This window comes from Varanus komodoensis, unplaced genomic scaffold (genome assembly GCF_004798865.1).
Source record: "Varanus komodoensis strain SLA01 unplaced genomic scaffold, ASM479886v1 scaffold100, whole genome shotgun sequence".
Taxonomy (NCBI): Eukaryota; Metazoa; Chordata; class Lepidosauria; order Squamata; family Varanidae; genus Varanus; species Varanus komodoensis.
The window spans coordinates 1,461,616-1,484,007 of record NW_025335270.1 but is presented as its reverse complement, the minus strand read 5'-3'; the positions used below and the strand labels follow the sequence as shown (position 1 = coordinate 1,484,007).

General features: G+C 42.8%; 1 protein-coding gene and 1 long non-coding RNA gene across 2 annotated transcripts in view; one reads left to right on the top strand and one right to left on the bottom strand.

Annotated features, from left to right (window-relative positions):
- Nucleotides 1-21,087, top strand: part of LOC123017738 — a 24,675-nt gene extending 3,588 nt beyond the window's left edge. The window contains exons 2-3 of the long non-coding RNA XR_006413658.1: nt 10,785-10,791; nt 20,792-21,087. This is a non-coding gene — a long non-coding RNA (uncharacterized LOC123017738). The remainder of the gene's footprint in view (nt 1-10,784; nt 10,792-20,791) is intronic.
- KPNA3 (karyopherin subunit alpha 3) overlaps nt 3,668-22,392 on the bottom strand; it is a 77,502-nt gene continuing 58,777 nt past the window's right edge. Inside the window, exons 16-17 of the mRNA XM_044419252.1 lie at nt 7,215-7,309; nt 3,668-6,290 (exon numbers count right to left, since the gene is read on the bottom strand). Of these exons, the coding sequence (XP_044275187.1) occupies nt 6,192-6,290; nt 7,215-7,309 (194 nt within the window). The 3' untranslated portion in view covers nt 3,668-6,191. The remainder of the gene's footprint in view (nt 6,291-7,214; nt 7,310-22,392) is intronic.

Genomic DNA, 22,392 nt, shown 5'->3' with positions numbered 1-22,392 from the left:
GGAATGGTCCTTTGCCTAACCCCTGAACCTCACCCATTTTGATAAGATCTAGTGGTAGTTGGATGCAGTGCTGCCTGTACCATGTCTCAAATCTGTGGGTCGAAGTCAACGGTTGTGGCCATCAAGTAATTGGGGGGAATCATTCAGGAAGCTATTAGGGGAAATGCATGCTGGGATTGTGCTTACATTAGGGGTGTTAGATGTGGAGTTTTGGACAGGAGTAGGAACTTGTAGTTGGAAGGTAGCTGTGGCCATTAGGCAATGAACCATGCTGTCAGGCAAACCCTTTCAATGTTGGGGTGTGCTATTTTTGCAATGTTGGAATGTAGTATTTTTGAGGGAGATTAGCTGCCTGAAGTCAAATCATGACCACATCAACTGAGGCTCTGGAATCAAAATCAACATGATGGCATGCCATTGCAATTTGTTGTTTTGAGAGCTGAATTCCCTCTGTGAGGAAGACTCTGGCTAGCTCCCATTGTTGACTGGGGAAAAAAGCCGCCAGAGCCTCAATTTTCGGCCACAAGACGGCCTGGTACTTCCCAATCATAGCTTTGTGGTTCAAAATGCAGAGGCCCATGCCCATCACAGAGTTTATCTGTCATGTCATCATGTCTAAGCAGCAACCCTCTCTGTCGGTTGGTGCCTAATGCTCCCTCTGTGGTCATCCTTGGGTGGATACAACAATGATGGAATTCAGGCATACATGGTGAAAAAGTTAGAGAATCTCTCTCCCCTTTACCCAGCACATCCCTTCCAGTTGGCAAAAGGTGGGATGTGGCTGGTTAGGAAGTTCCCAGGGTTCTTTCATTGCCTTGGACAACATAGGATTGAACAGTACTGCTACCAGGATCAAGTCCTCTGTCCTGATCATGTTGTACATAAGGCCTCGGTCAGGCTCCGTAGCTTGCTGGATGTGAATGCCTAGAGATGTGGCCATCCGGAGGACTTGTCCAGAGAAATGTCCAAGGCTTTTCCTTGGGGATTCCCAGGCTTTGGGATCAGATGATGTTGTCCAGGGATGTTGAGACAGGTTCTGTGGATTCTGCATGCAACTGTGAGCCAGCGTCATAATCCATTGGATCTGATGAAGAGGATCCAGTTGACAGAGGCGGCCATCTTTGAGCACTCCCAGGCTGTTGCTGAATAGAGGTGCCTGGCTCTGCTTCAGGACGTTGAAGCTATCTTGGTGGGGACTTATGCTTCATCGGTCTTGTTGGAGGTGGTGGCCAAGTGTAATTGCAGGGGTCAGCAGCATGTTCCCATCCGTATCCCAGAAGGTACTGGCCTGGGAATGGATATGTTCCCCAGTATGGGTTCCCCCTATATAACTGCTGTAAGTTTGAAGCAGCACACAGAGTGGTGAAGAGACATAAGTGATGGGTTGGACTAGGTTGGACAGGGTGTGTGAGGCACTGGCTCAATGCTGGTTGCACGATGTGGCTTGTGCACCAATCTACTGGAGGACGTTGGAATGGCAGGCGACCAGATTGGTGAATTGTGAATCTCCCCTACAGAGAATGATGTTGGCGCCACCTGGTTGGATTGGACCCAGGTGTGGTCCGATCAAGCCAGAGTAAATGGGGGACAGGAAGGAGAGACTCAAGCTGGTAGAATGGCTGGAGTGAAGGAGATGGTTGGAGCGGTTGGGTGGTTTGGTGAGCTCCGACCCTTGGAGCAGGCAGGGGAGCAGTGTTGCACACTTTTCAAGTGCTTAGGCTTTCAAGCCTTTTTAGTCTGCATATGGCCCTCAGACCTGAGGTGTTTTCTCCTTATGCTTCTTAGACCTATCAGAGGTAGTCAATGGTTTCAGAGCCACAAAGGATGGCTTTGGCTTATCCATTTGAAGTTGGCCTTCACTCTCACTAACAGCACCGTCTTTCATGATGCCCAGAGCACACTCCCACATCTCCATCCTGAGACGACAAGCCCTGTTTTTATGGGCCTGCTTGGTGAAGGCCTGGTGGAAAGCATCTTAATGCCGCATTTGGCACACTTATGAAATGCCAATTTGAATACCATTGGGGAGGAAAAAAGGAAGACATGATGTAAGGGTATGAGAAAAAGATGATTGAAGGAGGTTTCTTTGTGAGGGACAGAAGCAGAGAAGGGCGGGGGGTCAAAAAAGGAGGCAAGTAAACCTAAGCGAAAAGATTGAAAAAGGTGATCAGATCAAGAAGGCAGTAAGAAATACAAGAAAAGTTTTGTGAGGAAAAGACTGAGGTAATCTTATAGCTAGAGATCCTGAGGCACTGCAAATGGTGGTCAAAAGTGAACTGAGAAAATGTCAGGAGCCTAGGTATTTATATAATGGGGGGGCTCCTTCCAAAAATTCTAGGCTTAGCTAGAGGAAATTTTCCAAATGTGGCACTGCATAGGCGCAGCACCCACACATATGATGCATAGAGACCACAACAAAGAACATATGTAGGAATCAAATGCTATACAATGAATGTTTTCCATCCCGTCCTCCTGTGTCCTGCCATCATTCAAAATGTCCCAAATCAGACTGTGCTACTCTGTGAACTCCCTATCTTAGGTTCAAACCACAACTTTATTTCTCCAGATTTATTTTATTTTCTCTTTGCTTATGTTTGTTGCTTACAACTGAATGGAGACAAATTCTTGTTCAATGAAATGCTATTAAACTGCATTAGCTTTTTGTGCCCCTGAATTGCACTAGTAACTTACATTCAAGAAGTGCTGATGCTGAGCCAGCTGTCTTCCATCTTACACTTCTGTAGTGGATTCCTTCATATGTGGAACACAGTTAAGTTTATTCAATTAAATACTTTACCATCACTAACAAGACAGATATCTCTACTGAATAAAAGTTTTTCAAGACATACAAAAGGTAGTCAGGACAGCCAGACCTGAGGCTTGAGTAATTTGAAAGAGCCCAAAAGAACTTATTTTAAAAGTTGGTATTCATTATTATAATGTCTTGTTTCAAACAGACTCATAACAGAAACAAGTAAAAAGATGCAAGACATTTTGTACATAAATATAAACTGTCAAATATAAAGCTTCCTACTAGGTGAACATTCAAAACTGAAAATTATTAATTATTATGGTCACTATATATAGTTGCTATTTTTAGTTTTGGTAACACTTTAGAAGTCACTAAAGAACATCTACAGTAAAACCTTAGATTGCGAGCATAATTCATTTCGGAAACACGCTTGTAATCCAAAGCACTTGTATATCAAAGCGAATTTCCCCATAAAGTTCAATGTAAATAAGGTTAATTCATTCTGTAACTTTTTTTTTAAAATCACAAAAATTTGAAGCAGGCGCGCTCGGGGGGCGGGGAGGCGGGTGCAATCGCGGGCATGCTCAGGCAGAGGTGGGCATGATCGCAGGTGCCCTTGGTGGGGGAGATGATGCTGTACTCACACCCGCAGCGAGAGAGAGAAGAACTGGCACTCAGTTGTGATGTGATGCTCGGCAGGCAAAGTGTGCATAATACTCATAACTGCAAGACACTGCTTGTTTATCAAGTTAAAATTTAGAAAAAAAAATTTGCTCGTCTTGCAAAACACTCGCAGCCCAAGTTACTTGCAATCCAAGGTTTTACTGTACTTTAAATGTTGTTGCAGAAAAATAATACAACTTGCTGAAGATTAAGCAGCTTCATGGTTTTCAAAATAAGGCTTACATGTTTATAGTATTTGATAGCAGCTTTTTATTGGTTATAAAACCTAAGCCCATATACAAAATTAGGAACACATTTAGATGCCTCTTTTGAAAGAACAATTTGATCTATTAACCAAGAGTTAAAAATAATGAACACAATGCAATTTCAAAACACTTCTGAAAACTTAAAAGTGCAGCAATATATTTCTGGCTTGGATACAAAGATCCCACTCCACTGTGTGACTGGAAGAAACTCTACATGGTGGGTGGAAAAGAATACTGCAAATTGTCCCCATCTGCAGCCCCCTAAAAGCTGCATTGGAGGGTTACCTGCCCCTCTAGTGCCATTTTGTGGGAGCTTTCAATGTGTGTGTGGGGAAATCAGCAATTCCCTCATGACAATTGTATGTCTTCTGCTCTTGCATTGCAGAATCTTTGGATCCAAGCATCCTTTTCCTGTATTAACTATAGAATGGTAGAATTCTAATTAAAAGTTAATAAGGTGACAGAGGTCTATAAAAATGCAAGTTACTGCTATAAATCAATTTTCCTATGTTCATTTCTAATGATGCACTGAGTGCGAGAAAAAAATTCAAGTCACTAACGAAAAATAATTCATCTTTTTGTAGTATCTAGGACAGAGAACATAGGCATGTTTAAAAATTAGGGAGATTTGTTCACATTATCAACTGCATATCAGCTTTGAAATTCTAAAAACTGTGACCAAATCTTTATTCTTTTCCTAGCTTTTAGCAAAAACACCACAATCTCAGTATTTTAGACTATAATTATTATCAGGACACAACTACCAGATTAATTTAACGTCTGGGTAAAGAAAAAAGGCACAATGAACTTCAACTCAATTTTATGTGCACAAGAGTTGAAAAGTCTGAGCCACCTTAAAGAGAAATTGTTTTTAAAATTTATAAAACTTATAAATAGAGGCCAAACCACTGTATTAAAACAGATAATCTAGCAAGTAAAAATCTTGCTGTTTAAAATATTTACTTGTATCTCTCAAGATACAAGACAACTCACTCTTTAAAGTGGCTCCACCTTAGCAGATATATTTAATGAATGAACACCTGCAATGTCTTGCTCATTAGTGGAAAAACAGCTGATCAACAAAGCCTTGATGGCATCAGTCCTCATCTTCATCACAGTAAATACAACCCACATCCAATAACTACATTAGTTTTATGTTTTTGTGACCTTTCACATCAAGGCATTGGGATAATACATCCAGTGAACAACAGTAACAATATCAGTTTGTCTGACAGCTTACATTGTTTCAATTTCATTTTCCCCCACAGCAACCCCAAGTTCTCTAAAAAACCAGGCTGAACAGTTTCCCATTACTTGCATGTTACCAGCTTATGTAAATATATTCTTTCTAAGCTGCACATTATGCTTATGGTGAATACTAGCAACTTCCATAAAGCCTCACACAACTAGTATGCATCTTAGCTATATAGGCGAATTATTCTTCCAATTATCCAAGAATGAAGCTATTATAATGCTTCTAAAATAGATGCTAGTTTGTTGCCAACCACATCATCATAAGCACTGGTAAGTAAAAAAAAATAGGTTTAAGGCTAAATTACAGTAAACATGAAAGCTCCACAGTTTAAAGCAATATAAATCAACATTCAGTCATAAATTTAAACCAAAATATATTGACTACTGAAAGATGAAAGCAAGATTCTTGTTAACCAATGATTATTTGGGATACTTTTGTTACTTTATTGTGGGACTCTTGCTTTCAACTTAAAACAGTGTTCAAGTCTATAACAGGTTGTAGCTCAGGTAAGATACCATGCACAGCATTTCATAATCTCAAAAACAGCAGCAACACATAGGCTGAAGAATGGTCAAGCACAGCTTGCTGTTCTCAAAAATTAAGTACAATGGTCATGTTTTACTTGTCCAAATAGTTCATTCTCCAAACCCAAACTTCTATGGCAGTAATTAACACAATTACCAATACATGTAGTCTGTTTTTAAACTAATTAATTACCAAGTTCTTTTATGATGTTTGTTTAAAATTTCAGTTTCACCAATGAAAATAATGCGACTTGCACTTTATTTATTTATTCTTCCACATTAAATATATGAAAATACATTTGTAAAGGATAATGGTTGAGGCTCGAAAAATATACCAGGCCTCTCAGAAGTCTTCCAAAATGTAAGCTTCATACTAAAGAGTCTTATTCCACAGTGCACTATTTTCCAAAGAAAGCTATTCTTCTGTGGAAAGCCAACGAGCCACCACAAAGACTGCAGTTGTAACCATGAGGCATTGGGGAAATAAAAACCAAAACTAAAACAGGAAAGGTAGTAGGGGCTGTTAAAAAATTCTTAATGGTTTATGAGATCATGCATATTCATTTATGGTCCACATGATAGTACTTTTGGCATCTGCAAAGTGACTGATATATGACTCGCTTTAGAAGCATCAGACAAAGAGGCATATGCTTGAAGGCTGTTTTTCCAGCTGTAGACATCTGGTGGTATATTTTACTGGTGTGGGATAGACAAGCTGCATTGTACTGAACTTAAAAATTAAATTCTTTTGTTTGAAGATTGGTTGCTGGATCAAAATTGTAAGTACCTCCTTGTGTTGCTTCAGGAATGAGGCTGGCGTCTTCATCAATCTACAAAGACAAAAACAGGCTTTCACTAGCTAAGTAGGCAGAGTGAATATCCTGTCCAGCATCAGCCAGATCCTCCAATTAATACACACAAATTAAATCCTGAAATCATGCTGAAGCTTCTCATGATATTTTCCCCCTGTTTTGCAAATTTGTGAGATATTGGGTGTGTGTGTGTGGAGGGGAGGCGGGGAGGGACCAGTTCTAGAGACTGGGCTAAGGAACAGAAGAAAAAGGAAGAAATAAGAACTCTCTGCTTCCTTTAAAGTCTTTTCTATCAATTACCTCCTCCTCTCACATGCAACATACTGGCAGTAAAGGTTATGCTGCTGCAGGATATGAAGTACTATTTCTTATCCTGCATATATTTTGTATGTGGGAGTACATATGGGCATATGTTTGTGTACCAGCACACATACTTATTCTTGCCTTGTTATTACAAAGTTGATCCTCTAGTCAGATGACCCTTTCCTACTACGAAGTGAATAGCAGTGTGCAATAATGGGCATGGGAGGGAGGTTTTCCAGTATTATTCATCATGCCTACAGGTCTAGCGATGCACCACTACATCTACGTGGAAGTTGGTGTATTTGTTCCATAGCATTACAAAGGCACTGTAATAGATTTTCCTCAAAATCTCCTTCTGGTGCAGCTGGTGTACCTGAGAGGGGATCAACCTCACAAGCAGCAACCATGGCCAGTAACTGCTGCTTTAACTTGGAACACATTTCTGTTTCACAGGTGCCATGCTGTGCCTTGTGTACTGTGTAACAGGATACCTAGTCAGAAGTGACACTGAATGTGTGCCCCAAATGGTTGGGAAAAAATGGTTTTATAGAGCATTTGACCTTAGTATATAACATTTGTGCACAACGCTTTCAAGAGCCACTTATTATGGCCTCATTCTTAACATTCAGTGGTACTTACATCATCACCAGAGAAATACTGATCTATTATTTCAAAAGCTAGCTTATAAATGTCTTCATTCTCATGTTGTTGCAATGCCTCTATTTTCTCTAGCCCTGGATGAAGAAATGCAAGAGAATAGAAAAGCAAAGTTAGTAACTTTTTAAAATATTAATGTTTTAAGACACTGGCTTGAGATGCATTAGCGTCAACTCCTTTAAGGACTAGCAATAGGAAAATGCAAAGCATATGACATGAAATCTACATATTTGGCTACATTTGTGTGGCTGAAGTAGGATATTCACAGGCTAAGGTACATGCATTCGATAACCTCCTGAATGAACAATATGAAGGCAGGTTGCTTATCTGTAACTGTCATTTTTCAAGTGGTCCTCTGTGCATTCACAGACATGGGATCTGTGCTTGTGTGGAGCCTGTTTCAGGAAGATTCTATAACTAAGCATTTGTTTGGGATCCTGTTCCTGTTCGACCATGGAAGGAGCTCTTGCCACTGAGACCACCTACAGGTCTCAGGACCAGGGGAGGGGTGTTGTGCTGCCCTGGTCCAGCCTCTGTGCCTCCTGCAAAGGGAGACAGTTGGCTGAGGCTCAGCATCAAGTGGGCCGATGCTGTGAATGCATAGGTGACCACTCAAAGAATGGTAGTTACAGGTAAGCAACCTGGCTTCCTTCTTCATGGTCTCTGTGCATCACACAGAGCCATCACCAAGACAATGGAGACAGAAATAGAACAATCAATCCAACTTTTCAGTGACAATCAATCCAACTTTAGAGATAAAAAGAACTATTACAATGATCAGTGTGAAGACATAGAAGAGATCTACAACAGGAAAAAAAAACCAGAGACCTTTTCTAGGCGATCCAAGAAATCAAAGGGACATTCAAACCTAGATTAGGGATGTCAAAAGACAAACATACTATCAGACCAAAAGAAAATAAAGAGAAGGTGGAAAGAATATACAGAAGAAATATACAGAAGAGATGAATGGATGACAGAGCTCTTTGAAGGGGAATCCTATGAAGAAGAGCCTGCCATATTAGAAAGTGAAGTGAAAGCTGCTCTGAAAGCTCTTGCAAAGAATACAGCACCTGGAATAGTTAGGATACCAATAGAACTATTCCAAACTGCAGAAAATGAATCAGTTCGAATCCTAAGAAAAATATGTTGGCAAATAGGGAAAACTGGAAGCATTGCTCACAGATTGGAAGCATTCAATATATACTCCAATCCCAAAGAAAGGAGATGCAAAAGAGTGCAACAACAATGCATTGATTTCCCATACAAGTGAATGCTCAAAGTGTTGCAACAAAGAACTTTAGCCTCAAGCAAGAAATGCCACTCCAAGCTGGATTCTGAAAAGGAAGCAGCACTAGAGAACATATTGCAAATATATGTTGCCTACTTTAACAACCAAAAATTTCAGAACAATATCTGTCTATGCTTTATAAACTACAGCAAAGCCTTCGACTGTGTGGATCATGAGAAGCTATGGACGGTCCTGAAAGAAACTGATGTGCCTGAGCACTTGATTGTCCTGATGCATAACCCATTATCACAGACAAGAAAGGACAGATATGACAGAATATGGTGAAACAGAATGGTTTTCCATAGGTAAAGGTGTCAGACAAAGAAGTATTTTATCCCCCTATCTGTTCAATCTGTATACAGAATATATATATAAAGGAAAACTGGGTTTGAATCAGAGGAAGGAGTGAAAAAGAAGGGCTTTCTTGGCAGTTGTTCTCCACTCTGGAACAGGCTGCCCAGAGAAGTTTGCCTGGGGCAAGCACTGTTAGCAATTTGGCACCAGGCAAAAGCTCACCCTTTTCCTGCTATTTTAACAATGGATTTTAATATTTTTTTTTTGGTTTTACATTGACCCCATTTTTGGTTTTGGTTGGTTTTAGTTTAGATTATTTTATTTAAGTTTTATATTTTAATTTTGATAAACTATGTTTTATATTTGGATTATGTTGTTAGTACATTTTGAATATGTTGATTTAATGCTATAGAGCTGTGCAGGGAGCCCAGATATGGGCTATTGTAGCGGCGTACAAATTAAAAAAATAAATAAATGGTGGAAAAACTTCATTAATTTAAGATAAGCAGTTGATACCCTATTGCTGGCAGAAAACAGCAACGAATGGAAACAACTGCTGATGAAAGTGAAAGAAGCACAAAAACATAACTGCAGTTGAATATTAAGAAAACAGAAACCATGTCCATGGAAGAATTTTAGAACTTTACTGTTAATAATGAAGAAAATGAAATTGTGAAAGATTTCACACACAATGGTCCATTCATCAATTCAAAGAGAGACTTCTGCCAAGAAATTTGAAGAAGAATGAGATCTGGAAGGGCAGCATACTATACTCTGGACAAATCATGGGAAGGCAAGACTCAGTGGAGAAGACAATCATGTTAGGGAAAGTCAAAGGCAGAAGATGAAAGGGAAGACAAACTGTATAAAGGAAGCCACAACCTTCAACTTGGGAAAACTTCCAGTTTGGAAGAGTATCTGTATGAAGTAAAGGATGTGTTTGACCATGGTGTCTCATGGGTAAAGTTTTTCTTGTTGACTGAAGGTGGAGAAGGCCTGCCAGAGTAGTGTAGTACTCTGCCCTGGAGTAGTCTTTTGGTCATGAGGTCTAAGGCATTATTCACCATGTCGTAAGGCATAGAGCTGGGGTGAAGGATTCTACCATGGTCTCATGGGATCAGGTCAGGACTGTATGGAAGACAAAGGAATATTTCATGGGAAGGCTATAGGAATTGGGTGAACCACAGTTGCCTCAGCCACCACGGAGTGATAAGGGCAAAGACTATCTTGTCCCTCCTGATCTTTGCAAGTACCCTCATGATCAGAGGAAAGAGGGGCAGGAGAGATGTAGAACAGTGTGCACAAATCGTGTAGGAGGAATGCATCTCCCAAGAAGCCAGCCTCTTGTCCCAACTCACAGCAAAAGTTTATGTTGTTAGGGTTCTGGTGCTCAGTTGCCACTCATGCACATTGAGGCTCATGTGACCGAGTCTGCCTGCCAGCATATTGCTTGTGCCCACCACATGGATGGTCATAAAATTGTGCCCTTGTTGATGCACCAATCCCAGATCCTGACAGCCAGTTTTGTCAGTGGGATGGAATGTGTATTTGATGCATCTGTAGTGACAGTGATTGATAAGTCTGGAAGTCAGAAGTTGGTATCTGTTGCCAAATTGTGAGGGATGGTCCCACCAACAGAGGCTAGGTAGGGAAGGGTATGTCCTGTGCAGGTTGTTCAATGTACAGAATGCGTGAATGAACCATAGTTGCAGAGGTTGATTTAGAACCTTGAGAAGGGGACAACTGCCACTGTCACAGCCATGAGCCCAAGTAGTCTTTACATCCAGTGGGCCATGATGGACATTTGGTTGCTGAGCTTGGTAGCTATCTTGATCAGCATGGACACTCTGGATAATGGGAGAAGCGCCTTCACTGAGGATGAATTGAGGCAGGCCCCTATAAGGAGGATGGACTTGGATGGGGAGAGAATGGATTTCTCATGCTTTATAGAGTCCTAGGAGCTGAAGGAGAGAGCAGGTGGTGTAGGTAGAGTGTAGTAGGTTTGCTTTAGATGGTGTGAGTAGGAGCCAGTCATCAAGGTACAGGAACACTTGTACTCCTTGGAGGCATATATATGAGTAGACCACCACCATGCATTTAGTGAAGTCCCTGGAGGCAGTCGAGAGGCTGAAGCAGAATACAGAGAATTGGAACATTTCATCTCCAACTTGGAAGCCTAAGAAGAGTCTATAGTTGTGCTCTATAGTAATGTGGGAGTAGGCATCTTCCAAGTTGATTGAGGCAAACCAGACTCCTTGCATGAGAGGCAGCCTGTTCTGAAGGGTGACTCTTCTGAACTTCCTTGGTTTGGTCAATTGATTGATGCCTCTGAAGTCTAGGATTGGTCTTGCTTCAGTACAATGTGGAGTCCCCCATCTTGCTTCAGTACTATGAAGTATTGAGATTAGAAACCTTGGGTAAGATTGGACTGAGGAACTCTATGACCTCTTTGAAAAGTGGTGATTTGACCTCCAACATTAGCACCAGGGATGGAGCCATGTTTCTTATAGCACTGAGTGGCAGGAAAGCGTCAAACTTGATCCAGTACCCTGGCTCCATAATGGATAGGACCCAGAAATCAGATGTTATCATTCCCATGTGGGGAGGAATAGAGATATCTGTCAAAAGTGGTGGAAGAGATAGAGGGGCTGGCTGGGAGGGACAGCCATTTTTGCTCTTGTCCCCTTCTGGGTGCTTGCATAATTGCTTAAAACGGACTGTGGTGTTGCATTTTCTGGTTTGGGGGCTGACTGGGGCCTGGGAGGATACTCAGTAGAGACCCTAACCTGGTATGGAGGGCAGCCACCTCTGAACCACTTACATGGCCTGTTGACTGTTGGAAAACCATGCATCTGACCATTGCCCTAGCCTTCTGTAAGGAGCCCATGCACTCGTCTATGTATGTGTTGAAGATCCCCAAAGGGGAGGTCCTCAATATGAGTGGGTCTCCTGTGGCAGCCCTGTGGATTGTAGCCAGTTATACCTCCAAATGGCCACATGCCTTTCATTGCCTTGGCATCGCAGTCCACATGGTGTCTTGCTGTGGTGATCTGCTGGCAAGCCCATTTTGTGGCCTCTGATTGGAACACTTGCGCCAGTTCCCTCTAGTTGTTGGGCAGGTGCTTGCACATAGACCCAATCTTGTCCCATAAAAAGAGCTGGTATTTGGCTATGGTGACTTCATAGTTTGAGATTCAGAAACTGAGTGCTGAAGCAGTGTAGACACACCTTGCCATCTTGCCTAGGCAGTGGCCCTCCTGGTCTACTAGCACCAAGTGCTTTCACTGAGATCAGCACTGCATGGACTTGACAAGGTTGGCCTTGGGATGCTGGAACAGCCAGTACATGGTCTTGAGTCTCTTCAAGGTGGAATGCACTGCAAAGTGGGCCTTTCACATCTGCCAGATTGCCTACAGCAGCATGAGCAGGAATGAAATCACTACCAGTGCCAAATCCTCTGAATGCAAGACACTAATGGCAGGGGTCATTACTCTGTCCTTCACCTCAGGAGGGTGAGTTTGCCCTTCTGAGGACCTGCTCAGAAAATCTGTCCACATCCCCTGATGGAGACACCGGGTCCTGTGAGGTGACAACAGTGTCAGATAATGAGATGGACAGGGCCAGCTATGCTGCTGATTCCAAACTGGGGATGTAGCTCTCTGGATCTGATGACAGAGAGGGTAAACTCTGTCTTGAGAGTCTCAGAGCCAGAGGTATTGTGGATTGCAGTTGGTGTGGTGCTGGATCCTCAAATTGGTATCAATGGGAGGAACCTTGTGGTGGAAATGTGAGGGCTGGATCTCCTTCTCAGTGCCAGCTGGCTCTGCTTTGCTGGTGGCCCCAACATCCTCTTTATACTGAGAATCATAGTTGTCCCTGTGGGACGTGAAAGAGTCCCTACTGGACTGGTGTGAGGACAATAACCAACTGGAGACCTTGCCCCATTCAATCAGAGAGAAGTAGGATCTGTCTTGGTGTCCCTCAGCCTTTGATGCTGGTGGTATCAGTCTCAGTAAAGTATGGCTGGATCGTCTTGATGCCAATGCCTCAGAAGGTGGTCATGCTAGAGGTATGGGAGGAGTGCCCTTATTTCCTCCTTGGATCCCAAAGTTCCTAGGACTGTCAGTTCCAAGGGCTCTGGCTGCTCCAGGATCAGGTCCAAATGGACTCTTGGTGTTGAGGACTGGTAAAGGACTCTCATGGCACACACATTTCTCTGGTACAGTGGCATCCATCTTTTTGGCACAATTGTCCACTTCCTTGGCCCTCCATCAAGTGGCCAAGTACTGGTGGGGCAGACACAGTTGGAGCTCTTGCTACAGTCAATGAGGGCCTAGGTGAAGCTGGCCTTTCCCTCTGTAAGGGTGCGGACCCTATTAGGACGGTCCGCCCTCGGAACCAGATAGATTCCTGAGGGCTCTGGGGGATTTTCCGGTTAATAAAGCGGGTGCTCCTGTTGATGCTCTGGTTGAGCTGTGGAATGGGGAAATGGCCAGAGCTATTGACACTATCGCCCCTAAGCATCCTCTCCTGCCAGGCAGAGCCCGTTCATCTCCATGGTATACATCTGAATTACGGGTGATGAAGCAGGTTGGGTGACAACTAGAGCACAGGTGGAGGAAATCATGGGATGAATCTGACCGAACACGCTTACGTGCTCACTATCGAGCCTACGCTGTGACAGTGAGGGCAGTGAAGAAGAAATTCTTCTCCACTTCCATTGCCTCCTCACAGTGCTGTCCAGCAAAGCTTTTTCGAGTAGTACATGGGCTAATACATCCAGGCCCCAAAAAAGATCCTGTGCCACCACTGACTGCCCACTGTGATGACTTTGTCTGGCACTTCAAGGAGAAAATCGCTCAGATTCGTCACGAGCTGGACTCCACAGCTGATACGGTTCCTTTAGGGGAGGCGCCAAGAAGTCTGTCTGGTCTAGACTTACTGGATGAATTTCAGTTAATGAGGCCTGATGATGTGGGCAAAGTACTTGGACAAGTACGTCCTACCACCTCCTTACTTGACCCTTGCCCTTCATGGCTACTTACCAAAGCCAAACACGGGATTGGTTCCTGGAACTAAGATATTATTAATGCCTCACTGAGGGAGGGCTAGGTACCCACTCCTTTAAAGGAGGTGGTAATCAGGCCTGTCCTAAAGAAGGCGTCTCTGGATCCAGAGATGGCTGCGAATTACAGACCGGTAGCCAACATCCTGTTTTTGGGCAAGGTGTTGGAACGGGTGGTGGCGGGACAACTCCAAGTACTCTTGGATGAAACTGATTATCTGGACCCGTTTCAGTCTGGTTTCAGACCCGGTTATGGTACTGAATCTGCCTTGGTTGCCCTGTATAATGACCTGTGCAGGGAAAGGGACAGGGGGAGTGCATCCCTGTTGGTACTCCTGGACCTCTCAGCAGCTTTTGATACCATCGACCATGGTATTCTTCTGGATAGGCTGACGGGATTGGGAGTAGAGGCACTGCTTGGCAATGGTTCTGCTCCTACCTTGCCGGCCAATTCCAGAAGGTGGTGCTGGGGGACTTTGGCTCTGCACCATGGCAACTCTGCCATGGAGTACCACAGGGCTCCATTTTGTCCCCCTTGCTATTCAACATCTACATGAAACCGCTGGGAGAGGTCATCAGGAGGTTTGGGCTGCAGAGTCATCAGTATGCTGATGACACCCAGCTCTACCTCTCTTTTTCAACTAATCCAGGAGAGGCAGTGGGTGTCCTGAACCAGTGCCTGGCCAAGGTAATGGGCTGGATGAGGGCCAATAAACTGAAGCTCAATCCAGAAAAGACAGAGGTCCTGTTGGTTGGTGATCTGAGCTTCTGGGTAAGTGACTTGGGCCATGCCCTGGACGGGGTTGCACTCCCTCTAAAGGACAGGGTCCACAGCTTAAGAGTGCTCCTCAACCTGGAGCTGTCCTTGGAAGCCCAGGTGACGGCGGTGGCGAGGAGCGCTTTCCTTCAGCTTTGGCTAATCTATCAGCTGTGTCCTTACCTGGAGGAGAACTGCCTAGTAACAGTGACACACGCATTGGTTACTTCCTGTTTGGATTACTGTAATGCGCTCTATATGGGGCTGCCCTTGAAGACAGTCTGGATACTTCAGATGGTGCAAAACAGAGCTTCCAGGATGCTGTTGGGGACTGGGTGTTACTCTCATATAACCCCAGTCCTCTATCAGTTCCACTGGCTTCCCATCAAAGTCCAGGCTCAATTCAAGGTGCTGGTTATAACCTATAAAGCCTTAAACGGCTTGGGACCAGGATACCTAAAGGAATGCCTTTTTCCCTACATGCCCTCCTGCCCCCTAAGATCGGCAGCAGAGGCCCTCCTCTGGGAACCCTCTTTGTAGAAGACAGAGTACTCGGAGGAGGGCCTTCTCTGCGATGGTGGCCCGACTATGGAATGTGCTCCCTAGAGAGGTCCACCTGGCGCCGTCATTATATGTTTTTCGGTGCCAGGTCAAGACCTTTTTATTTGGCCAATATTTTAATACATAGTAATTTTAATTGTGTAATGACTTATTTAATTTATTTTAAATAATGCTCAGTGTGGAATAGTTAACTTATTTTATTGAAGACTGAAATAATGTAAGCTGTCCAGAGACGACAGTAATGGACAGCCTACGATTTTTAATAAATAAATAAATAAATAAATAGGTGGGGTCAACACAGCTGAGGCGAGTGGTTAATCATACCCTGCTTGTTTTGTGGAATTGGTGGCTTGCAGGGCCATGCTCCAGAGCTTGGCCCTTAGTTAATCTGCCTTGTGTTTCCAAGCCTGTTATGTGAAGGCCTGGCAATATAGGCAGGAGTTGGCAATGTGTCCCTCACCCAGACAGAAAGGGTAAGGGAGTGACCATCCATGGGCAAGCGGGGGGAGCAGTTTGCTCCTACAGTGGATATACTTTCTGAAAGGTGCCTTTGAAGCCATCACAGTAGATGGAGAAAGCAAAGAGTGGAAAACAAGGAATGGGTTTGATAGAGGACATGAGGAAAAAGAGAAAAGTGGGTAGAATACACACACGAGGGAGGGAGGGAGGGAGGGAGGGAGGGAGAGGGATGAGGTTTGTGAAGATGGGTAAAAGTAGGCTGAGAGAGAAAATAGAGAAATAGTGGAAATAGGTAATAACATTTTGAAAATACTCAAGTTTCAGAAGAGAGAAGCACTTCTTGATCTAGGTGGTTGAAAAGGAACTAAAGGAATGGGTGGGAACACCTCCTAAGTATACCTGGAACAGGAAAGGGCGGGGCTCCTGAACAAGTGAATGCTTAGCTGTAGAGTCTTCGCAACAACAGGCTCCACACAGGTGCAGAACCCATGTGTGTGGTGCACATAGACCACAAAAAAGAACCAACTGCATGTTTACTCTGCTTTACTATACTCACAATTAGGCTTGCTCCCTAGCTTTTAGAATGTGAAGATAAAAGGAACAGGGATCTACTTTTAAAAGGAACTATACAAATATAATCAGAGATCATTTAGAAAAATACAGAAAAATTAAAAGAATTACACCAGCATCCAGAGATAACATAGGAACTACCAAAGCAGAAAAAGTGATGACTGTGATTATATAGTCCAATGAAATATATATGATAAATAAATCTTCTCCAACCTAGTGCTCTAAGATATTTTAAACTTCAATTCCTATCCCTGGCCCACATGGCTGATATCAGGTATGTTGGGAACTCGTATAGTCCAAACCATCTTGAGGGTACAAGTTAGGGATAGTTACTATAGATTAGTATTTATAGTATCAAGTCTGGCTCAGTAGTCCATTTCAACTAATTCCTTCCTAGGTATTTTGCATCCAGCTAGAGTATGGTGAAAAAAATATAGTGTTGCTAATAAAAATAACAACTCTGTGTTTAATTTTCACCTCCCTTAACACAGTTATAGGTATGCTCACAGCAGTGGTGGAGGAGGCCATATCCAACCCTCCAGGTTTCCCAGGAATTTTCCTAGCACTGTGCATTTTTCTCATTCTAAAAAGCTGAGGTGCTGCTTCTTAGTTAATGACTGTAAAACATTTTCACTTCAGGAACTGATCTTTGTTCTTGTAGTTCTGTTCCTTCTGCCTTTAATTTCAGATCTACCCACTACTAGAAGGCAGCTCCCAAGAGGTTTGAAACTGAATTTTACAGTCAGGCAGGAAGAGGTTCACCACCTTGTCTTAAAGTGACACCTCCACATTATGCACTTTTTCAACTGTATTTGTGATGAGACTTTGGTTGGTTGGTGTATGTGTGAAATATATATGTGCAGATGCTGCATAAATGTGTGAAATTTATGCAGTTCTGCATAAATGTTTCCATAAAAGTTATGAAGGGAGGAGGCAAAACCTGAAACTGGATTGCCATCTTCAGTGATTTCCCATGACAGTCAACAGAAAGCACAAAGCCTTGGTGTTCTGAACCTTGAATCAGATTTGGTACCATGCTGAAGTGGACTGACTCCAAATTGGTCCAAACAGAAGCAGCATGTTGTTCAAAGTGCCAAGGTGCCATCTGAGTTGAAGCAATTCTAAATGTGCACCAAACCAATCACATTTATTAAAGGGTGGTGGTGGTGAATTACATGTATATATCACCCTACAGCAGAAGTTCTTTGGATGGTTTACACAATCCATAAAAACAAATGATAAAAATACATTAAAATATTAGAAAATCAGAAAAAATAAGATATTTAAACAGCTAAAAACATTATAAAACAGACAACAATAAATAACAAAAGAGCGACTCTGCAAAACACCTGGTGATCCACCACAGGTTCCTGGGTGGCCGTGTCTCTAAAAGCCTCAGAAAAGAGGGCTTTCTCAATCCAGTACCAAAAAGATGAGAGATTTGGTGCCAGTGGGAGGTTGTTTCATAGGTTGGGGGGGGGGGGGCACCATTGTTGCTACCCTGTGCACTTCCTCAGAGTTGGCCCCAAAGGTTGAACGTAGTTTCCTAGTAGATCGGGGTTGAGGGAAGAACCCTGACAGATATCAAGCCACGTAGTCCTAAGCCATGTAAAGCTTGGTAGGTTAGAACCAGCACCTTGAACTTGGACCAGAAGCACAGAGACAGCCAATACATACAGGTCAGAACCAGCCTTATATGTTCAGACCTGTGGGTCCCAGTTATTGATCTGGCTGCTACATTCTATACCAACTGCAGCTTCTGAACAGTCTTCAAGGGCAGCCCCACATAGAGTTCTTGCAATAATCCTGTTTAGAGATAACTAGAGCATAGACTACAGAAGTCAGGCTATCCCTGTTCAGATAGAAGCATAGCTGGGTCTCCAGCCAAAGCTGGTAGAAGACATGCCAAACCACAACTTCTATCAAACTTGGGATTTTTTAAATTATTGGCTAGAGAAACGGGACTTGGCTTAGCATCTAAGTCAAGTCCTGTTTCTCTAGCCAATAATTAAAAAAAATCTAAGCCTTAGATTTAAAGATGTTTTTAAGTTATTATAAATGGATTTGAATATGACTATAGAATGTTAAAAAATATGAGTAGGGGACTGACCCAGTATGTCCGATGTATTTGATTATTGATGTCTTTAGTATTAGTTTAAAAATCTTAATAAAATTAAAAAAAAGAAGACACACCAAGCCACTGAGGCCACCTGAAACTCAAGTGACAAAGCTGGATCAAGGAGCACCCCCAACCTATGTACCTGCTTCTTCAGGGGGGAGTGCAAGCCTGTCTAAGAACAGGTTCAACATCCCCCACCTGGACAAAGCAACCATCCACCAACAGCATCTCAGTTTTGTCGGGACTGAGCTTCAATTTTTTTGGCCCTCATCCAATCAGTGTTGTAACCAGGCACCAGTTTAGCACCCCCACAGCCTCATCGGCTGATGATGAAAAGGCAAAATAGAGCTGCGTGTCATCAGCATCCTGATGACAATGCACTCCAAAACTCTGGATGACCCCACTCAGTACCACCTTCAGCTGATGGGCCTCCAAGGAGGTACAGATCCCCTGCTCTGCAGTGTCCCCACTCCCATTTCAGAGACTTTCTTTTGGGAGGATGGTTTCTTTGTATTTTTGATAGGCTTTTATGGCAGTTTTTTGTATTTTGATAGAATCATAGTATAATAGAATTGGAAGGTGCCAGAGGGGCCAGCTCCCTGCCAGAGCAGAATTCCAAGTAATCCCTCTCAGACTGCTGTTCAGCTCTATCCTGAATGCCTCCAGTGTAGGGCAGCCCAAAACCTTCCTAGGTAATGTGTTCCATTGTCATACTGTTCTAACAGTCAAGAAGTTCTTCCTGATGTTCAGCCAGAATCTGGCTTCCTGTGTGTTACTCTGTGTCCTGCATTCTGAGATGATCAAGAAGAGATACTGCCCTTGCTCTTTCTGACAATCTTTCACAAACTTGAAGAATGCTATTATACCTCCCCTCAGTCTTCTTGATGCTCTATACATCCAGTTCTTTCCATCTGTTCCCATACAGCTTTTTTTCCAAGCCCCAGATCATTCCTGTTTCCCTCCTCAGAACTCTTTCCAGCTTCTCTGCATCTTTCTTAAACTGTGGTGCTCAGAATGGAATGCAGCACTCAAGATGAGGCCAAACAAGTGCTGAGTAAAAAGGAACCAGTACCTCATATGATTTGGAAGTGTTACTTCTAATAATTTGCCCTTTTTGCAGCCACATCACATTGTTGACTCATATTCAGTTTGTGATCTACAATAATTCCAAGCTCCTTCTCAGTTGTAGTATTGCTGAGTCAAGTATTCCCCATTTTGTAATGATGCATTTGATTCCTTTTCCCTACAGGCAGAACTTGGCATTTGTCACTGTTGAATTTCATTCTGTTGCTTTCAGCCCAGCATTTCATCCTATCAAGATCACCCTGAATCTTGTTTCTGTCTTCCAGGGTATTAGCTATCCCACCCAGTTGTGAGTTATCTGCAAATATGATCACCATCCCCTGCACTTCCTTATCCAAATCAATAATTAAATGTTGAAGAGCACTGCCCTAAGGACTGAACCCAGTGAAATCCTGCTTGTTACCTCTCACCAGTTTGAGAAGTTGCCACTGATGAGCATGACTCTGTAGCCAACTGTGGCTCCACCTAACAGTTGTTCCATTTAGCCCACTTTTAGCTAGTTTGCTAATCAGGACATCATGGGGCACACTTAATCAAAAGCTTTGCTAAAGTCAAGATATGCTATGTCCACAGCAATCACACAGTCTACCAGGGACATAATCCAATCAAAAAAACTGAAATCAAATTAATCTAGCAGAATTTGTTCTTGACATATCAATGATGGCTTCTAGTAATCACTTCATTGCTTTAAAGGTGTTTGCAGAGTGCTTGATAATCTGCTCCAGAATTTTCCCAGGGATGGATGTCAGACTGGCTGGTCTATAGTTCCCAGGTTTTATTTTCCTTTCTTGAAGCTTGGGATAACATTACTCAATCTCCAGCCATCTGGCACTTCCCCTGTCATACATGATTTCTCAAAGATAAGAGGCAGTGGTTTTAAAAGTTCTTCTGCCAGCTCCTCCTGCCAGCCCAGGATTTGGGAACAGAAGACTGAAGTGAGGATATGGTGTATGAAAATCCCTTTCAGGGTAAAAGAAAAAAAAAAAAAAACCGGGACAGAGGATAGATTTTAAAGAAAAACTATCCAAGGAGATTTGGGAAAAGAAGCCAGGGACTGGCTATTTAAAATGAGAGGGAAAACAGTGGCTAATACTATGGAACAAGATGCTTATGAAGGAGCAAGCAAACACATGGGCTTGGAACTGAGAAACCCCCTTGAAAAATATAATGAAAGTTATGTATAAAAGTGCAAGTGCAGTATTGGAAAAGCCAATATTGATAATACAGTAAAACAGTTACAGATAATAATACTGTTACTGCATGATAGTCTAGGAGCAGCATACAGAATTTGGAAGGAAGAATGTACTAAAAGAGAAGTTTTAGAAGAAGGGATGAACAACTTGGAAATACACAGATTGTGCAGGGAATTGATGCTCTGTGCTGACTTCCAGAAAGGGGAGTTAGGAATTATTAGAGTATATTGCCAGTATATGACTAAGGGAATTAAAGAGATGGTACCTCAGTCTCTAAAAATGTACAGAGGACTCTGTTTTTGGAACAAAAAGAAAGGTGAAACTGCATCTGAGGGGCTGGGGAGACTGAAGGAACAGATGGGCAGAGATATGGATAGAAATATGGATTCACAAAATCCAGCACATCAGATACTGCTGAAGTATCAGTCTTAAGGGAGGTAGGATAGGACTGAACAGAAATTGGATAGATGGGAAGTTAGGACGTTAGAAGATTTGTTGAGGAAGGTTCGGAAAGTGAATGCTAGGAGAGAGAAGGAAAAAGTAGGTGAGAGGTAACCTGGTCAAAACTAAAGTGTTTTGAACTTGCTCAGGTAAAAACATGTGCAAAAGGATGCTGCAAGTGAAGGTAAAGGCAAGTGAGCAGATGGGTTGTGTCTAGAAAGAAAAAGGGTGGGGGGCAGAAGGCCTTGTGGGCAGAGTAGTTCTGGGCGCAGACATTGCATTTTCCCTTACACATGAGGACTGCTGTTAGAAATCCACCTTGTCAGGAAGGTAATAAATATATTTTTGGGTTTCAATGGCCTGGTTTGATTCCTCCCTGTTTGAACATGCAACTGCTTGGAATGCGGTGTTGGACTAAAACGCAATGAGAATGTTTTGTGGTTTGGGTGTGTGTGTGCACATGCGCACATGCATGCACCAGTGGGGGCGGGGGGTGTCTTTCTTCCAAATCTCTTATGAGGCTACTTTTCCCTGTGAGTTCAACAAGAGGTTTGTTCCCTTTTCTTCTTTTGCAATGTTGCCAAATATTTTTGATCTGACCCCAAATTTCACAAGGAAAGGGAACTGTCAGGTGTATTTTGTACCACCAACAGGAATAATAATTGCTGGTGCTAAAGAGAATTTTCCTTACAGTAGCCTAATGTTTGTTGGGGGCTGAGCAAAATTGCTAGCCCAAGTATGTGGGCAAAGGCAAAACGCTTTTCTAGAATTTCTCTTTCTGTGAGCATAAGCACTCATGTTCATCATAATGCACAAACATTGTTTGGTGTGCTAGTTCAGGTTTGTATATATTCACAAGGGATTGGGGCATTTTTGTATCTATGTATGTGGGAGAGTGCCATCTCTGTAAATAAGAAATTGGGTGATACCACATACTCATTGTACAAACTCCATCAGAAAGCACATTTTTGCTTTAGCCGAGACAAGCAGTAGGTTTGTGAAACACACAAGTTCAACAAAGAGTTTCTTTTGTGTGCATTTTTGGCATTGGCTGGATTTGATTTCAACATCTCAAACATTTTTCTTGAGACTGTGAAAAATGGTTCAGAAGATAGCAGGGGTGAAGAACCTATTACCCTACAACCACCATACATAGATGGGTGCTGTTAAGATGGTACTTGCCCAGAGAACCCGGATTGTTCTCCATTAGGGACAAGACCTAGTGCCATAATAAAAGCTAAAAAGATTAAACCAGTGGCAGCATACCACGGAACAGCGACCACTTATGAGGGAGATAGGCTTCAGGAGATCAGGCATAGAACAGTAACAG